General features: G+C 52.8%; 2 protein-coding genes across 2 annotated transcripts in view; both read left to right on the forward strand.

Moving 5' to 3' along the window:
- Positions 1–4,058, forward strand: part of BACE2 (beta-site APP-cleaving enzyme 2) — an 80,440-nt gene extending 76,382 nt beyond the window's left edge. The window contains exons 10-11 of the mRNA XM_023745698.1: positions 240–363; positions 3,950–4,058. Coding sequence (XP_023601466.1) covers positions 240–363; positions 3,950–4,058 — 233 coding nt within the window. The remainder of the gene's footprint in view (positions 1–239; positions 364–3,949) is intronic.
- A 2,144-nt stretch (positions 4,059–6,202) lies between these two features.
- Positions 6,203–19,163, forward strand: part of LOC102428439 (interferon-induced GTP-binding protein Mx2) — a 45,530-nt gene continuing 32,569 nt past the window's right edge. Inside the window, exons 1-2 of the mRNA XM_014446768.2 lie at positions 6,203–6,276; positions 6,479–6,611. Coding sequence (XP_014302254.2) covers positions 6,203–6,276; positions 6,479–6,611 — 207 coding nt within the window. The remainder of the gene's footprint in view (positions 6,277–6,478; positions 6,612–19,163) is intronic.

The raw sequence follows: 19,163 nt of genomic DNA on the forward strand, positions 1-19,163 counted from the left end.
TATATTTGTTATTTTAAGACAAAAGCAGATTAAATTAACTTCGTGACTTTAGGGGAATCTCTGAAGCGCCTATTGGTGGCCACCATTCCTACTGGTGACCCCTTCCCCACTCCTGTTTCTGCCCATGACCTTGGGCCATGCAGGTGTGAGTCCTAGGGCAGAGCATCGTTGTTCTTGGCCAAATAGTGGGCCCCTCCGATAAATCATCGCACGACCTGTTATGTTCTTGTTCATTACAGCCCCGGCCCCCAAGAGGCAAAAATGCGACCACTGGTCCCCGTGCCCCCCGAACACCTATGCTTACCGGTTGCTCAGCGGCGGGGGCAGGGACAAGTACGCCAAAATCTGCTTTGAGGACGAGCTGTAAGTAGCAACGAGAGGAAGGAAAACAGAGCCGCCTGACCCCTTCCCTTCTCTGAGGCTGACCAAGCAGCCAGTCTGCCCCCAGCAGAGAAGGGCACGTCCTTGACCCTGGGCAAAGGCTGGGAGCATCTGGGCCCTGAGAATGCCGGCCGTGTTCCCGGAAGGATGTGGTTTGAGGCTGTGTCCCAGTGTTGAACTCTCATTTGGCAGCAGGTCAGACAAGCCTTAGCTCATACTCCGTGGCCTTCTCTGAATACGTGTCTTGGCCCTTCAAAGTCATGGGAACAGAACGCAGGTTTTCTTCCATTTTGTTATATGATCCTCACAGATTAAAGCGGGTGTGGCTTCCCTTTCCAGCCCACACCTCCTGGTTGCAGGTCTGTGTGACCGCCTTGCCCACGAGAGAGCCGAAGTAAACCCTGAGCTTGGAGCTGTCCTAGCCTCAAGTGCACTCGCCCACCGGGGCGGGGCTGCCACAGCCAAGAGCACAGGCTGGTGCCCAAACAACAGGAATGCGTTCTCTCCCCGGTCAGCAGGCTGGAGTCCGAGATGGAGGAGTGGGCAGGGCTGGCTCCTTGTGAGGGTGGAGGGAGCACCTGCTCCAGGCCCTTGCCCTGGGCTGTAGGTGGTGGTCCTTTCCCGTGTCCGCATCATCTCCCTCTGTATGTGTATCTGGGTCCCAATTTCCCCTTTTAAAAAGGACTCTGTTCGTACTGGTGCACTGATATGGGGCGATCTCTATGGCACTGCAGGCGGCCAGGCTGCTCTCGAGGCTGGCGCAGACTGACACCCGGCACCGGCATCCCTCTCCACCATCAGCCTGGGGTGACCTTTGCCTCCCTCTCTGGAGCTGCAGCCCCCATTTCCAGGATACACATCCCACTTCCTCAGTTTCCTCCCGTGTTTTGCTGGAGCACATCCTCTATTAACATCCCGAGAAAAGGGTAGAAGGAGAGGTGAAGTTTTTAAAGATTCTTCATGTTTAAAATGTAGTCATTCCCCCTCACAATGAAGGGATAGTTTGTCTGAGTGTACATTTCTAAATTAGAAATGATCTCTACTTCGAATTCTGAGGTCATTGCCTGGAACCATAGTGAGCCTCCGACCGGCAATGTTCGAGTGTGGTGACCAACTGTGGGAATGCGCTTCTCTGGTCTCCAGACCCAGAGGCCCCATAGCTGCATTCTGAAACTTATAGCACGTTTGCTTAAGGCCATGCTTCCATGGGCTGCTCCGGTGACTAAGCATTGCGGTTGAATTGCCAGTCAGCGCACATGCCCAGGTTGCCGGCTCGGTCCCCAGTGGGTGGTGTGCAGGAGGCAGGCAATCGGTGATTCTCTCTCATCATTGATGTTTCTACCTCTCTCTCCCTCTCCCTTCCTCTCTCTGAAATCAATAAAAACATTGTATATAATAAAAGCCCAGCGACCCAACGGCGGAACGACCGGAATGACCAGTCGACCAGTCGCTATGACACACACTGACCACCAGGGGACAGATGCTCAATGCAGAAGCTGCCCCCTGGTGGTCAGTGTGCTCCCACAGTGGGAATGCCGCTCAGCTGACCAGGATGAGCGGCACTCCCATAGCGGCCGATCCCCACAGGCCACGCCCCCCACCATGCACCGGGCCTCTAGTATTTAAATAAAACATAATATAAAAAGTATTTATGACACTTGTTGATGATGGTAGGGCGGACTTTACTCAAGGTGGGCCATGGCACCCACTACAGGGACCTCTGCAGCGGGGTCTTGCAGTGGGAGAGAGAGATTGGACTTAACTCTGAACACAGTAAGTGGGAATCATAGCCAAGGAGCAGGGTGTGGTCAGTGAACAGGAAATTACTAAGAGGAACGAAGCACCTGGGTGGAGGGAATTCTGGCTAAACTAATCCAACAGGTTCCTTGCTGAAGGTGGGCTCAGGAGATCAGAAATCACCAGAGGTGGGGAGTGGAGGATGAGGAGCCCAGTCAATAAGGAAGGTGACCAGATATCAAAGGCAGGGGGTTCTAGTTAACCCGACTTAGCAGAATTCTTGCTAAAGCTGGACAATGCAGAGATAAACATGGGAGTTCAAAAGTTAGGCCTCGTTGAAAAAGAGCTCTGGGGAGCCGGGGTGGGGTTTGGGGAAGGAGAGAGTCTGCCGGCACCGGGGTCCCAGGCGGGCCCATTCCTGGGAGACAAACACCAGGGGGCCCTGGCCTTGCTGAGCTCTCGGGAGACTGCAGGGCGGCCTGGTCCACCCAAGCTGCTTCCCTCTTGTCTTCACTTCCGCTCGGACTTGCAATGTGGTCTGACCGGCTCTCCCCGCCCCTCCCCTTCTTCCCTCCCAGGCCTTTCCCCTAATGAAGGCTCCTGTGCGGTCAGTCCTGTTCTGCTCTCTGCTTCTCAGAGGACTCAGAGTAGCCTTGACGAGCATGGCTGTTTCCCCGCCGTCTGTCCAAACACAACATGTGGGCAAATACTTTGACGGTTGCCATTGTGTGAGCCTAAACTTGGGTTTCGGGTCAGATTTTTACTTTGTTATTGCTCTTGCCATGAGTGAATTGAGGATCTCTTTATGCCGAGTCTTTGTGTTTATTTTTTTATGAACTATCTTTTCATATCTCTTGCCCATTTTTATTTCTGCCATTGGCCATTTTTATTGATTGATAAGATCCTTTATATATTGGTGTTGTAAAGATTTTCTCTATATGTTGTCTTTACATTTATTAAAAGGGCATTTTTAAACATGCCTGTACCTTAGTTAATGTATGACCTTTAAAAAAACAAAGAAACTATAGCCATATAGTAAAAGCAAAATTTTAAAAAGCAACAAAAAAACATCTCTTATGGCCCACACCTTCTACTTCAGATTAATAAAGCAGAACAATGAATGCTCATGAGGTGGTTGAGGACTCAGTGGAAAAAAAAAGTTTGTAAAAAGCCTGTGCTAATCAAATCTGAGATGGTCCTCTCCCTGGACATTTGTCTAAATTATAAGATTCAGTGCAGCTTCCAGGCTCCCTGAGGGACTTGGGGAAGATGAGTGTGGGGGTGACTGTCAGGGCAAGTCAGCAAGGGAGGGAGCGGTAGGTGACAATGGTAGTGGCAGCGACTGCCAGGAGAAGATCTGGGGGGTGAGGGGGGGCCTTCCCCAGACCTTGGGGGGGTGGGGGGAGCTTCCCCTGGGCTTGGTAAGAAAGGAGTCCTTTGACTAATGTTTATTTACATTTCAGGCTCATAAATATTGCCATTGTCAATTGTAAGTTATTAAATATTTTCTTTAAAACTTTTCTAAAGACTCTGATGGGATCTTTCCCACTTTTCTAAAGACTCTGATGGGATCTTTCCCAGATACCTTGGGTTTTCGATGGTTTTTGCACTCGGTCTATTTAACTATTTTTACAACGCCTCACTTTACAGATTATTTGTAGTTCCAAAGAACACACCATGAAACCAAATATAGATTTTTAAAACAAAACAAGGAGGACTGGCAGAGGCGGGTGAGACCAGAGGAGCAGACCTGGGCCTCACTTTGGCTCTCAGATTCCTGGTGGCCCAGCAGAAGGCAACACATCTACCAGTTTCTGCCTCTGTGTGATAGGGGGGACGAGGGCCTCCCCTTAGGCCTGGGAAAGATGACCGCCACTGGGGACCCTGACAATCACAGGTTTGGGGTGTCCCGGAAGCAAGCTGAGCACATGGTCCAGTGACAGGGGGGCTGCAGGAACCCAAGACAGAATGTGCCCAGCGTGGTGATCCGGAGGGGAGCCTGCAGACGCAGCAGAGAGCCCTGAGGCGGGAACTCTGGGGTCTGTGTGGGAAGAGGAAGGTGCAACAAGAAAGTGTAGGATGGAATCTGTGGGAAGCAGCCGGAAGGCAGCCAGGGCAGCGGAGGAGCGTCACTCTGACCCACCCACATCGGCAGCACCAGGGCAGGCAGCGCATCTTAGGCTCCTGGGAAAGAGACGGGGAAGGAACAGGCCACGCCGAGAACTCTGGTGCCACGGATGCACCCCGAGTCCCGATGAGCTTTCGGTTAAAAGCTGTTCCTTTTCTTTTCAGATGTGACTGGGAAAGTGATAGCAGCACGGTATTTTGATATGTATGAAGGAGGTAAGAAAACTCGTTTCCTGTTAACATTTAAATGAGTTCTAAACATAAATCAAGATTTCTAAAAACACAGGCAAAATGGCCAAACGTTCTTACTAAGTTGTCTGCTAAGAAAACTGCCAGAAGTTGGTGTTGAGTATTCTAGAACGGTCGTCCCTCCATCAGTCCTCTTAGTCCAGTGATGGCGAACCTATGACACGCGTGTCAGAGGTGACACGCGAACTCATTTCTTTGGTTGATTTTTCTTTGTTAAATGGCATTTAAATATATGAAATAGATATCAAAAATATAAATCTTTGTTTTACTGTGGTTGCAAATATCAAAAAATTTCTATATGTGACACGGCACCAGAGTTAAGTTAGGTTTTTTCAAAATGCTGACATGCCGAGCTCAAAAGGTTCGCCATCACTGTCTTAGTCTCTGGGTTCATGTAATTCCGTTTGAAGGCATTCTCTAGAAAATTCCTTTCCTCTGGTCACACTTGTCTTGAATCTTCTCCTTCCCTTCCCTCCTTGGATAACGGGAAGAGACGGTTTCAAATCAAATCTCTGTAAAATAACGCAATCAGCATCCGGCCTGAATATCATCGGGATTTCTGTCCTGGGCCTGGTGCCCGCTGGGCCTGGTGTGCTCCTTCCCGGGCCCCGCGACCCCCGCTCTCCTTCAGCGTCTCTCCATTCTGGGCACTGGGTCTTGGACATGTTGCCTGTCAGGATATACCAGCCCTGAGAGTTGTTAACAAGTCTCTGTAAGACAATGGAGAGTCATGAGAAATGCCGGTGCCTCTCGGTGGGAATGGTGCGTGTTTACTTGGCAGCTGACTTAAGCACAACTTGCCGGGGTTCTTGTTCCAGCATCTAGAAGGGTTCAGCAACCTGGAGAAGGGGCTGTGCGTAACTTAAAGAGTCCAGAGACGAAATATAATTTTGAAAGGCATTTGGGGGTCAGAGGAGCCTCGCTTAAGAAACTAAGATCTCCTTGTCTCAGGACCCCATGCTTTTTATTAACACAAATTGTCCTGAGGCGAAGTGGAGCTACACTTCAAAGGGTCAGGGTCTCCTATACAGAGGCATTGTCAGAATGGGGGAGAATTAGCCTACGGCTGTTCAGGTGTTTGGCCAGTAGGAGGCAATAACATGTAGATTAAGATGCCCTGAGCTGTCTGGCAGCAAGCAATCAATGTAATGCATCCTTTTCAGGTTTGGGGAAATGCCATCAGCCATTCCCAGATGCAGCCCTGCTGTCATGCTGGAATTGGCTTCCAGCAACAACTATCAGCACCCAGCCCCAGGGGTAAAGAGCAGGGTCAGAGGTTCGCCTTTCTTTTATCCTGTAAGACGTAGGCAGCCCCCTTAGCCAAGACTTCCCCAGGCAAGGCCGGGTCTGCATTCCTGTCTCTGTCCTGCACATGGTGCCTGAGCCACTCCGGTCTGGGATGCGCACACATGGGTGGGGGCTGCCTGAGTCATTGCAGAGCGCGCTGCCTGTGCCACCAAAGTGGCTGCTGGTGTCGAGTTGATCAGTAGCATCTTCCTGATCCACTCGTGCTCTGACCTCGCACGGTCCCACGCGGAAGCCCAGCAGCTGCGGGGCCGTATGCCTGGTCCAGAGAGGAGCTCCAGGAATCAGGATCGCAGTGGCTGCGAACGCTGAGGGCAGGGAGGTGCAGCACGTAGGGCAAGAGCCTCAGCTAACGGCGCTCCTAAAACTGGTTTGCATTGACCCGACAGATTACTCCGGACCCATGACCAAGTTCATTCAGGGCGCGCCTGCGAAGTCCCTGCTCTTCATGGTGACCCACGATGACGGCAGCAGCCGGTGAGCGTGCGTGGCTGTGCCCAGCAGTGACTAGAAATCTGACCCACGCAGCCAGCTTGGGTGCCCTGTCCTCCTGTTCACCCCCCCCTCCTACCCCTCCCAAGAAATGAGTGGCTTTGGAGACCTCAGTGCTGGGACAAACACAGTGGGACACACAGGAGTCCCCATGGCAGACATTCAGTCGCTCTCCTCTGTCCCCCAGACTGAAGGAGGACGCCAAGAAGACCATAGAAGCGCTTGGAAGCAAAGAAATCAGGAACATGCGGTTCAGGTCCAGCTGGGTATTTCTTACAGCGAAGGGCTTTGAACTTCCTGCAGGAATCGAGAGAGAAAAGGTGAGTGGCTGTCGTCATTGTCTTTTAAAAGTATAGTTGGTATATGATATTACATTAGTTTCAGGTGTACAATATAGGGATGCAGCATTCATACACCAAACAATGTGCTCATAACATGCAGTCTAGTAACCATCTGTCACCGTGCCAACGTATCACAGGGTGAGTGGTTTTTAAATGTCCCTTCCCACAGGTGGTTAGGGTAGCAGGGGCTGTGATTTGAAAGGTTACCAGTCGGTTACAACTCCCCGTCTCTAACTATGTCCCTGCGTAGAGTGCGTGCCGCCAGGGCCATGTCTGGGGTGGGCACCTGGTCTGAGTGCTCGCCTCTCCACTCAGGGTTCCTCGTTCCTACATCTGGGAAAATCCCAGCTTCCACTCGGTAGGTGCTGGGTGTGTCATGGGTGAAACCTTCTGTGCTGAGAACGGAACCCTTTCCCTTAGATCAGCATTAGATCGGCATTGGGCCTCGGGTTCGATTCCTTAGTTGCAGGCTCCTCCCCTGGTCAGGACTCGGGCAGGAGACAATCGATGGGTGTGTTTCTCTCACATTGATGTTTCTCTCTCTTTCCCTCTCTCTTCCACTCTCCCTAAAAGTCAATGGAAAAATATCCTCGGGTGAGGGTTAACAAAACAAAAAAGTAGAAAATTCTCAGTGGGCTGTTGAGACTGATTTTGCATCATGCTGGGGCCAACACAGGCCTCTCTGCTTTGCCTCTGTGTGGGGAAGGGAACAGTGCTTACTGCTAATGTGGCTCGGAGACCACCGCGCCTGTGCGCCCGAAGCATTTAAAATAGTTGGGCACCAGCTCTAGCCGATTTGGCTCACTGGGTGGAGCGTTCGCCCGTGGACTGAAAGGTCCTGGGTTCGATTCGAGTACCTTGGTTTCAGGCTCCACCCCCGGCCTGGTTGGGGCTTATGCTGGAGGCAACCAACCAATGTGTCTCTGTCACATCAATGCTTCTCTCTCTCCCCCCTGCCCCCCCTCCCTTTCACGCTCTAACAAATCAATGGATTAACAAAATAACATGGAAGGGCAGGCACCAAACACCGGATTAAGGTAGCTTTCATTGTAACTTGTTCATGATTGACTTGAAGGCCTGTCATTTATCGAAGAAAAGTAAACAGCAAACGCATGGCATTCTCATGCGTTAACTCCACGGCCTGTGAACATCGCAGCTGAGGGGTGGGGACATGTCATGGGATTTATGAGCTGACGCCTCTGGGGACGATGGCACAGCCTCTTTCAGATGGTGCTGCTCTCCGGATCCGGGGCCAAAACACCGGGGCTTCGGAAGTGGGGGGCTGGCTGCCTGCCAAGGAAGGGGTGAGCCCTCCGACCCTTCCTGGGCGAAGGGGCTCCTTTCCTCGAACTAGGAATTCAAAGAGGCAGAGATTTGCGTGTCCACAGGTTGCTTCTGACTCCAGGGGAGGATGTTTGGTCCCAGTCCCCTGCTTGCGCTGTCTGCATGGTGACGGGTCTGGGAAGGAAGACAAACAGAAGCAGGTGGACCCAGCTGCCCGCCCGGCGGGTGGCTCAGTAGTTGAGCATTGACCTATGAACCAGGAGGTCAGGGTTCAATTCCCCGTCAGGGCACATGCCCTGGTTGCGGGCTCAATCCCCAGTAGGGGGCGTGCAGGAGGCAGCCGACAGATGATGCTTCCGTCTGTCTCTCCCTCTCCCTCTCCCTTCCTCTCTGAAATCAATGAAAATATTTTTTAAAGAAACAGAAGCAGATGGGTGGCGGGGCCTCTCCACTGTTGGCAGGACCGCCGAGGTGGAGGAGAAGGGGGCTGGGTGGGTGTGATCTTGGTGCAGCCACACAAACAGGTAACTCATGACAGATGCCCAGGGGAAGCCCTGGAGCTCCTCAGATGCCCTGCAGTCGCCCTCCGAATGCTCGGGATCCCTGGGGATTTTAGCAGGCAGCTAAAGCGCACGTTTTCTCCTTGTAACTCCCTGTTCCTCCTCCCCCGGGAAGCCAGTCCCATAGAACACGCCAGGAGCATTTACCCGGGGCCCCTGCCCAGACCACTCATTGCTAATGATCAGGAACAGACACCCAGTGTGCTTGAGGCCTCGTGGGCTTGTCCTAACGAGTGAGCATGGCCTGGGCTCTGTGTGGTGGCTCTCCCGGGCCCCACTGCCTGGACCTGCCGGGGGTGAGGGGAGCCCGGTGCGGCTGGGAGAGGGGTTTGGTGTCCAGGGTCAGATTTGCGGGGGCCACAGGTGATACTGAGCAAGCTGCTTCGCCTCTCTGGGCTTGAGTTTTCTGATCTGTGTAACAAAATGAAAGCTGGGTGATTCTTCAGCTGTGATGTGGGCATGTGCTCCATTTGCCCTTGGCCTTCCTCAGGCTGCCTCTGTGGAGTGATACAGGGCCACCTTCTCCTCCACCCCTGGCGTGGTCAGTACCAATCTGGCATCTTACGGATCTCCAGGCTTTATCTACCGGCTGTGTGGTCTTAGGCAAGTTACGTAACCTCTCTGTGCCTCAGGATCATCCCCTGTGGGGAAGGGATAAGGCCAGCCCCTATCATATGCGAGTCAATGAGGATGAAGTGAGAGCGACATGTGGGGCTCAGCAAGGAACTGAGCAGAGAGCCCAGTAACCCAGAGCAACCGGAACTTTCCGGACTGGCCCGCCCCACCTGCCCTTCCCCACCTAAGCTCCTTACACAACACCTGTGCCCAGGCCAACTGAGCTGGAACCCCAGAGGCGGGGCCTGGCAGGCGATTCTGATGTTCAGGGAGGGTGGACTCATTGCACTGATTTTCCTGAGAAAATGGAGGCCCCATTTCATGTGCACATTCAAATTCCCCCTTCATGGCCCAGCCGGCTTTGTTATAGAAATTGACAAGTGGATCCTGAAATTCACATGGAAATTCAAGCGATCCAGATAGCCAAAACAGTTTTGAGAAAGAACTACGTTGAGGACTCACACTTCCCAATTTCAAAACTCACTACAAGCCGCAGTAATCAAGCCGGTGTGGTACTGGCATACAGCACACATACGGACCCAGGGAATAGAATCCGGCGTCCAGAAACAAAACCTCACTTTTATGGTCAATGATTTTCGACAAGGCTGCCGAAACCACTGCGTGGGGAACGATGCTGAGACAACTGGACACCCACGTGCAAAAAAAATGAATTTGGAGTCCTACCTCACACCATATGTGGAAATTAAGTCAAAATGGGTCAAATGACTAAATATAGGAGCTAGAGCCATTAAACTTGTAGAAGAAAACGAAGCCATAAATCTTTGTGACCTGGAATTAGGCAATTGTTTCTTAGCTACAACACCAAAAGCATGAACAAAAAAAGAAAAAATGAATAAATTGCATTTCATCAAAACTTAAAACTTTTGTGCATCAATGGACACCACCAAAAAAAAACGTGAAAAGGAAGAAAAAACATTACAAATGAAGGACTTATACCCACAATGTATAAAGAACTCTTACGGCTCATAATAAAAAGACAAATAACCCGATTTTAAAGTGGGCAGAGATCTGAATGAACTTATCTTCAGGAGATAGTAAACACACAAGAAGATGCTCGTAATCGGCCACCAGGACAATGCAAACGGAGGCCTCAATGAGGTACCACCTCACCCTCACGCAGAGGGCTGTCATTTTTTAAAAAATCACAAGAAGTGTTTACAAGGATGTGGTGAATGTAGAACCTTCAGACACTTTCGAAAAAAAATCTAAAAATACTGCTGCTTTGGGAAATATTCTGGCTGTTCCTCAAAAAATTAAGCATGTAGTTACCATGTGACCTAACAATCGCACTCCTAGATATACTGTATACCCAAGAGAGCGAAAACATGTTCACACAAAATCTTGTACATGAATGTGCATAGCAGCCTTATTCATAAAAAACAAAAAGTAGGAACAGCCCACATGTCTTATTAATATATAAAAATATATTTTTAAAAATAGGGTATAGCCATACCTGGAATATTATTCAGCCATGTAAAGAAATGAAGTCCTGATACATGCTACAACATGGATGGACATTGAAAACATGCTAAGCCAAGAAAACCAAACACAAAAGACCACATACTGCTCATTTCATTTACTAGTATATGAAATTTCTGGAATAGATGAAACACATTGAGACAGAAGGTGGACTAGTGAACGCCTAGGGCTGTGGGGGACGGGGAATGACTGCGTATGGGTCTGTGGTTTCTTTTCCAGGTGAGGAAAATACTCTAAAATGGACTGCGATGGTTGCATATCTGTGAATATACTAAAAACCATTGCAGTGAACACTTTGGGTGTATTTTATAGTATGTAAGTTCTATCTCAAAGATGTTAAGTAAAAAAGATAGACAACTAGAATTCCAACATTTGGAATGCATATTATTCCTTCTAAGCATTAAGTTAAGACACTCCATTATCTGCGAAAGAACTGAAGATATAAAGGACTAACCCCGCATCAATAGGAACGCACATTGCTGAGCTAGGAATTCTGCAGTAACATATACGAGTAGTCCTACTCCCAAAGAATGGAAACTAAATGTTAGAGCTATGCTGTTCAATACAGCAGCTACGAACCAAATTTGCATTTACATTTATTAAACTTACTACATTTATTGAATTTGCATTACATTTATTAAAGTTAAATAGAACTTTAAATTCAGTTCCTCACTCACACTGGACACATATCAAGTACTTGATAGCCAAGCATGGCTAGTGGATACTCTATTGGACAGTGTTGATCACAGAACACTTACATCATTGCAGAAAGTTCCGGAGCTTCATTAACACCTGGGTCAAATTGTATCAGGAAGCACGTTGAGAGAAAATCAAGTACCCAGAGTGGGTTGGGGCAAAATCCATTCTAGGAAGTGACTAATCCTAGAAGGGAATTTGTCAGCTATAGGACTTTGCTCATAAATGACACATTAAATATTTGTGGATTAGCAAATAAATACAATTCTTTTCTTTCCTCTGCACAGATCAACCACTCTGATGCTGCAAAGAACAGATACCCGGGCTGGCCTGCAGAAATACAGATAGACGGCTGTGTACCGAAAGAGCTAAGCTAACATTGTGCAGACTTAATAAATGTGTGTATTTTTATAGACAAATGAATCATGGAATGTCCCACGAATCTTATCAAACAGTCAATATTTGATTTTATGGGTTTTGTCGTCAACCAACCAATATTTGCTACATGCATGAAATCTTGGCACACAGTATTTTTATGCCAATATTCATACAGTGAAATATTAATGAGCAGGAAGACTAAAATGAATGGAAATTGTTCAATGAAGGGGGTTTAACCTGGAACGGAGAGCGTTGAGGGAAGTAACCCCTGCTTGTGAGTGTGGAATTATTTTAGATCAGATCTAAGCTTGACCCTGTAGTCAGCTGTGCAGAGAGAAAGCCTTGATTCCATGATCATCGAGCACACCCTCTTACGGGACAGTCATCTCCCAGGAGAAGGAGCAATGGTCAGAGGGCGTGGTAAAGCTGCCCTGGTCAGTGCCAGTTGAGCCCTTGAACTCTTCCTGTGGGTGCATGAGCTTACTCTTTCATTGACAAACCTGGGCTCCTCCTGCCTTCGGCCACTGGGGGTGCAGGGACACAGCCTCTGCCTTCCTGCAGGGGTGTCACTGCCAGAGATCCGAGGGCATGGAGGGTCTGGCTCAGGAGGACAACTGTACAGTGCACGCCGGGCTTTCCAGAAGGCGCATCGAGAGCCACATATGGGAGATACGCACGCTCTGAGAAGCATGTCCCATGATGCATCTGATTTGGGATGAAGACCATTGAGTCATGGCCAAGCGCTCATTCTAACCGTCTTTCCAAGCCCGGCTACCAGGAAAGCTAGGGGACTTTGGTGCCAGGGTAATATCGCTTCTCTGAGCCTCTAGTTCCTCATGTGTAAGATGGGAGAATTAGAGTAGAAGAATGAGTCCAAGCATTTTTATCAGCAGGAATCCTTTGAAAAACATGGTAGCACATGGCACCCTGGATTTCAGCATCCTGGCCATATCAAACCACCAACCTCAGTGGCTTACAACAGCACTGATTTCTCCCTCAAGTAGTTACACCTGGGCCCCCGGCAGCTGTGGCTTGGCCCTGAGCACTCAGCCAGACCAGAGGAGAGTCCCCGTCAGGCACAGAAGCCAGAGAGCAGAATGCACATGCCCAGGGCTCCGTGTGAGCCCCACCTCCTCACACCTGTCGGTAGGCCCAGCCTGGGGCGTGTCCACAGTGTGGTAGTGGGTGAGGTAAATATCTGTGATGCAGAACTACAATGACTATGGGTGTTTTTTGGTTTTTTACTTTCATTAGCATGCATTTGATTCTGAATTTACTCCCGGGCCATAGTTTTTGTTTCCTCAATTTCTCCTGGGGCATCTTTTTCTTCTCTGCCACCTCCTCTGCTAGTCCAGGAACCACCTGCTCTTTCTCAGTGGGAGAGCTCGTGTGGGTTCATCCGCCCATGAGCTCTGCAAGTTGGGAGCTTTGTCCACCTGGATGTGCTCAATGACCAGAGAATCTACATCTAAACCCTCAAGTCCAGCATTGCTCTCCGCATTGTTATGCACGTGCAGGAAAAAGTCAGCACCCTTTTTGGGCCACCGACACTGTCCAGCCCCGCTGTCTGGCCTGGGCACACCTACCAGCTCCACCATCGTCACGACAGAATGGCACCCGCTGCTTCTGAAAAGTGACGTCCTTCAGAGACTTGGTGGCTCTTGGAGATGCCTACCCTGATGGCCTGGCCAGTTTCACGAGGGTCCTCACAATGAACATGAAGATTTGAACCTCCGGATCTGCAGGGGTTTGTGGGGTTTTCTGGGTCAAGGGAAGAGTCAACCTCTGGCTGTTCGGGAAGAGGTCTCCTCTGGCTGTTTGGGAAGAGCAGGAATACAAGGCCTGTGAACCCAACACAGGGCTGGGGGCCCCGAGGAAGGGGCTGCTGGCCACCCGGCCTGGGCAGTGGGCCCTCAGGCGCTGGGGCCCCTCTCCGCAGAGCAGTCTGCAGACCAACACCTGAGACCTTGGCTCAGGCTCCAGGTGAATCACATTTTGTCGCCCCCAAATTCTAACCCCAGCACCTCCAAATGTGACCTCATTCAGAAACAAGGTCATTGCCTTGTAATGAGTGAGAGTAGGGTGGGCCCTGGGCCAATATAATTAGTGTCCTCCTTAATAAAAGGGGAAGTTTGGACACACATACGGGGAGAAGGCCCCGTGAAGATGAAGGCAGAGATGGGGGTGATGCTTCGACAGCCAGGGAACCCCAAGATGGCCAGCAGCCAGCAGGAGCTGGGGGAGGGTGGACCGGAGTCTCCCTGGAGCCTTCAGAGGGAGCAGGGCCCTGTGCACACCTGCGTCTTAGACCTCTGCCCTTAAAACAGCGAGAGGATAAATGTCCCCCGGCTGTCTCAGCCGCTCAGATCCTGGTGCTTTCACAGCAGACAGGACACTAAGATCGTTTTCTTTATGTTGTAAACTCTTACGTGCACAAAGGATTCCTGTATTTTAAAAAAAAGGTGGGGGTGGTGGTGGCTGGATTGGATCTTTTTATTTACTCCGGCTCGAATGACCACACGTTCATGGCGGTGTTGTCTTAATTCACCGTGAAGCCGCGGGAGCACTCCCAGCCAGCCTGCCCAGGTTCCTGCCTGCGCTGGGCCCTCCTGTGACACCCCAGCCCCATCCTGCGACAGCCCTGGGCGCCTGCACCTCCGCTGCCACTGCCACTCTCCCTGGTGTGACCCCTAGGACCCCAACCCGGTGTGGGCACGCGACTCTGAGTTGCCAGGCCCTGCTTCCCACCTACCTGGGCGCTGGGCGCTGAGACTGTCGTTCCTGGGCCCGGCACTGGGGGGAGCTCTGCACCAGGCCACCTGCTCAGGGGAAGCCTGGAACACATCAAACCACAGAGACCCTTATAAAACCGGCTCCCTCCCTCGGTGGTGGCCCTGGCGACCCTTCTTTTCCAGGTTTGCACTTTCTACCTAAATGTTCTCTGTATTCCACTAAACACACGTGACCAGGAGGATGGCTCCACAACATGACCGGTTTTGAGAGTTCCCGGCTGCGTTGCTGGCGTGTGGTTTAGACGCTGTTCCCGCTCCTTCTGTTAGCAGCTGCTTCTGACATTCCCATTGGCCATCGCATCACCCCTGCTGGGGCCTCTGCCTTCAGAGCCTGGAGACCACTGAGGGGTGAGGGTGTTCCCCCAGCTCCACCCGGGGCCCGCCCCTTCCTGGGGGGCCCTTTGGGCAGGAGTCAGGGGTGGGAAGCAATCTCCTTTCTGGGCTCCGGACCCCTGAGCGACCTGCTGGATGGACAGCCTGAGGCCGTCCCTGGACCAGCAACAGGCTGGGGCTGCACAGAGCAGGTGCGGTGTTGGGGTCCAGCCCCAGTAGGTCCAGGGGTTCCCCAAGGTGTGGACGGAGTCGGCAAAGAAGGAATGACACGGAGGCATCATTCAGGTGATCATCATAGCCAGGTTCCTCCTTTTATTGTCCTCTTACATCTGTATTTATACTATTTGATCTTAATCCTATCCATTCTATTCCAAAGGTTAGGGCGTTTCTTATCTCCATTCCAAGGTCACTCTATTGTTCTATTAAACTACAAGGAAGTAACTGAAGGAGATTATTCTAAGTAAAGATTATGTAGCTTAAGCCTGATTGTTCGTAAAGTGATTAACTACCCGCCTGGCACTTAGTTAAGGGGTTTTACTGATAAAAATCCTCACCTGGGGAAACAACCTTTCTCAGAGAGGTGACCTTGGTTAAAACACATAGGTTAAGAGGGGGAGCAAACATATTAAGAACAGAATGCCATATACGCCAGGTCCCTTGAAACATAAGCTGTGCAGATGTTTTTCCCTGCAGCCACTGCGTCAAGCAGCAAGGATGGACCGGCTTCCAGCAGTGCGGGGGCTGGTCGGAGGGGACAGGAAGCCACAGCGACCTTCAGGGCAGTGAAACTACTCCGGACGATGCTGTGATGGTGGCCACATGTTTTTAGAGAGGGAGAGAGGGAGAGGGATAGAGAGATAGAACAATGATGGATTGGCTGACTCCCGCACGCCCCCTACTGGGAATTGAGCCTGCAACCCTGGCATGTGCCCTGACGGGAATCTAACGGTGACCTCTTGGTGCATGGGTCGACACTCAACCACTGAGTCACACCAGCCAGGCGGTGGCCACATGTTCTTATGCCTGTCTCCCAACCCACAGAACGCTCACACCGCGAACGGGGGACCCTGGGCAATGGTGATGAGTCACTGAGGGTCATGGAACGTGACGGGCGCTGCCCCGGGGCTGCTGACAGAGGGAGGCTGTGCGTGTGGGCGGCAGGGGCCGTACAGGGAAAGCTCTGTGCCTTCTGCTCAGTTTTGCAGTGAACCTAAACTGACCTAAAAAATAAAGTCTGTCACTAGTAAGAGAAAAAGTGCTGCCAGGAGAACGAGACTTAGCTGGGCAGCAAGCCCGAGGGTCCCCCACCCCAGGGCAGGCAGAGGTGGTGAAGCTCCCCCCAACACCCCTGCAGAGGGCTGCAGACTTCCCTCCCTGTGGCGGGTTCAAGGGAGAGCACGGGGCGGGGCTGGGAGCACCTGCTTCCACACAGCTGCCAGGGCCTCGGCCCTCTGCCCTCGAGAAAGGCTGGGAAGACAGGCATCTCCCGGCCCCTCTGGGTGCTTTTGTTACCAAGGTTCCTGGACGTTGGACACCACAACATTGGTAACAGCTTGTTCTTGACTGAGGGAAGGGTGCCACCAGCTGAGACACCCCACCCCTGAGCGGGCCCTTGTCTCACTGTAGCCAAAGGCCTGGGCACTGCCAGCCCCCCAGCCAGTCTCTGGTGGGCACCATTCAGGAGGGCTGACAAGACCCTGCCAGCCTGTGATGGCCATGGTCACCCCCACTGGAGCAGGTGGGCACAGAGAGCGAGGGGTCAGTGAGCTTGGGCCACAACGTGCGCTCTCTGCTACTGTGCCCAGCGGAGCAAACACCACCGCTAAGATCTCTCGCCCGCCCGCAGGACTCCAGGTTCCCTCTGCCTCATCATCCAGCAAGCGTTGGCCTGTCACCTTTGTGCACTGAGAGGGCAAACGGGAAGGAGAGGCCCTTTGAGGTGGGTGCGCTGGGCTCAGACGCTGGGGCTTGTGAACACATGGGGCAGGCCCGCCCTGCTCGCTGATGCTGCCTGTGGTGTGGTGTTCCTTCCCCGGGCTTGTCTCCCTCCCTCAGCAAGGACCCCGAGTGCAGTGTGAGTGTGCAGGGGACTCGTCCTCCTGGAGAGGCCACTGGATGAGGGAGGTGCCCAGGGAGGCTGTTGGGTGGGGAACGGAGGGTCCCCAGGTGTTCTTGTGACGCTGGCATCACTCTGTCCAGCTTCGAAGGTGCCTTCTGTTAGGAAAACAAACAACAGGCTCCAAGGGGTCACCAGTGCTCAGCCCAGGTCACCAAATGGAGCCTTCACACCTAATCTAACTGCAGTTGGGGGGAGGGGGGTGCGGCGTTCCTGGGCAGCAGTGGTGAGTCCCCCAAAGACAGACGCGGGGATTCCCCACGCCCTCCCCCCACCGCTTCTGTCTTTGGAGCCCTCCATCCTGGGCAGCCCCTGAGAGCTCCTTTCTGCCTGCGAGGCGGCTGCTGCCCACGCATGAGTCCTTAGATCCAGCCAACTTGATGTTCCATTTCCTCAGCTGGTTTGGGGGTTGTGACACTCTTTCCTGGAGCGTCCTGTGCCCCTGGGACGCTGGTCCCTCCGTAGAGGCCAGGACAGTACTGGACCCTGCAGGACAGACCGTGGCGAGTCCCGTGGCCTCCCAGAGCCTGGGCTTTAACCTTTGTTAACCCCTAGAGTACTGGGGAACACGATCGCGCTCCTCCTGTCTTTCGCCAAAAGTGCCGGGAGCAGCTATCAAAAAGCTTCGAAATGGCGTCCAGTTCTAAGTCTGCCTTTATTAGTGATGATGATATTGTTAAATATGTCCATGTAGTAAAGGTTTCCTTAAGTTTTTGAATATGTAACTTCATTTACTTGCGATTCGTAATTTTTTTTCCTAAACTGCTGTAAAATTAGCAAAAATGCCTTGGCAATTTTAGCATCGTTCCTAGGGTATTGGTTGGCACTCAAAGGGTTAAGCCCTGAACGCCTTCTCTAAAGGAAGTAAACGCCTGAGCAAAGAGGTGCTCAAGGTGACCTTTTCTTAATTCATAATGTTTCGGGAAGAATGCTGGGAGCGGACACAAGACCGAGGCGCCTGCTTCCTCCCTCCTGTACCGAGGGCTCCAGTGGGGGAGGGCCCGGCCCCCCCCCCGCACCCCCGCACCCCCCATCCGCACAGAGGGGAGAGCCCGGGTTCCCCCCACCCCACCCCGCACCCCCGCACAGAGGGGAGGGCCCTGGTCTCCCCACCCCCTACCCCCACCCCCACCCCCACCCCACCCCCGCACGGAGGGGAGAGCCCGGGCCCCTTCACTCCCCGCACAGAGGGGAGGGCCCTGATCTGCCCCCCCCCCTGCCCCGCACTTCCCACCCCCCGCACAGAGGAGAGAGCCCGGCCCCTTCACTCCCCGCACGGAGAGGTGAGCCGGACCCCTTCACTCGGCCCCTTCACTCCCCGCACAGAGGGGAGAGCCCGGGTCCCTTCACTCCCCGCACACAGGGGTGAGCCCGGGTCCCTTCACTCCCCGCACACAGGGGTGAGCCCGGGCCCTTTCACTCCCCGCACGGAGGGAAGCGTTTGGGACGAGGGGGCGGGACGCCCTGCCTTTTGGCAGATGAAGTAACTGGAGACCCGACGGCCAGGCAGGCTCTGGGCAGAATCAGGAATCGGTTCGGGCTGGAGCTCCTGGCCGGCAGCCAGGTCAGCCCGGGCCCCGCCCTTTCCCGGTCCAACCCCCGGGAGCCTGAGTTCCGATCTGCGCGCTCCCCCTGCGTGGGCCCTGAGCCCGCACCACCCGCCGCCGGGAGAAGGTGGCCGCGGGGGACAGCGGTGGGGGGGGGGGGGGGCCGGCATGACGCCCGCAGGACGGCTCAAAAATGGCAAAACATGTACTTGAGTGAACGTCCCCGCCCGCGAGGTCCAGAGCGGAGCCCACACCCGGTGGCTTTAAAATCACCGGGAGAAATCAGAAGCAAACACGTTTCGCGGCGCCCCGGGCGCAGGGCAGGTGCTCGGTGACCTCACGTGGGCGAAGCGGGCAGCCCGGAGCAGGGCTTTTCATCTTCGCAGCGAGTGTCTCCGGACGTCCCGCTCCAAGTCTCCGAAAACCTGTTGGCCCACGCAAGTGAATGGACCCGCCGGGAGCCCGCGTCCGGCCCGTGGGGGTGGGGGGTGGGCCGGGCACCCTCAGTTACAAGGCAGAAGTTCACCCCCCCCCACGGGCAATATGCGGAACATAAAAGCCCGTTCCGGAGACGAAAGCCCTTATTGGTGTATGGTTCCTGAGGCGGTCGCCCCCCATTTCAGGGGATATCATATTCCGGAGATTTTGCCTCTGGCTACAAGCCCTGCAGCTCTCGTTCTTCACCCGCACTAAAAAAGCAACGCCGGAGA

This window comes from Myotis lucifugus, unplaced genomic scaffold (genome assembly GCF_000147115.1).
Source record: "Myotis lucifugus unplaced genomic scaffold, Myoluc2.0 scaffold_571, whole genome shotgun sequence".
NCBI lineage: Eukaryota > Metazoa > Chordata > Mammalia > Chiroptera > Vespertilionidae > Myotis > Myotis lucifugus.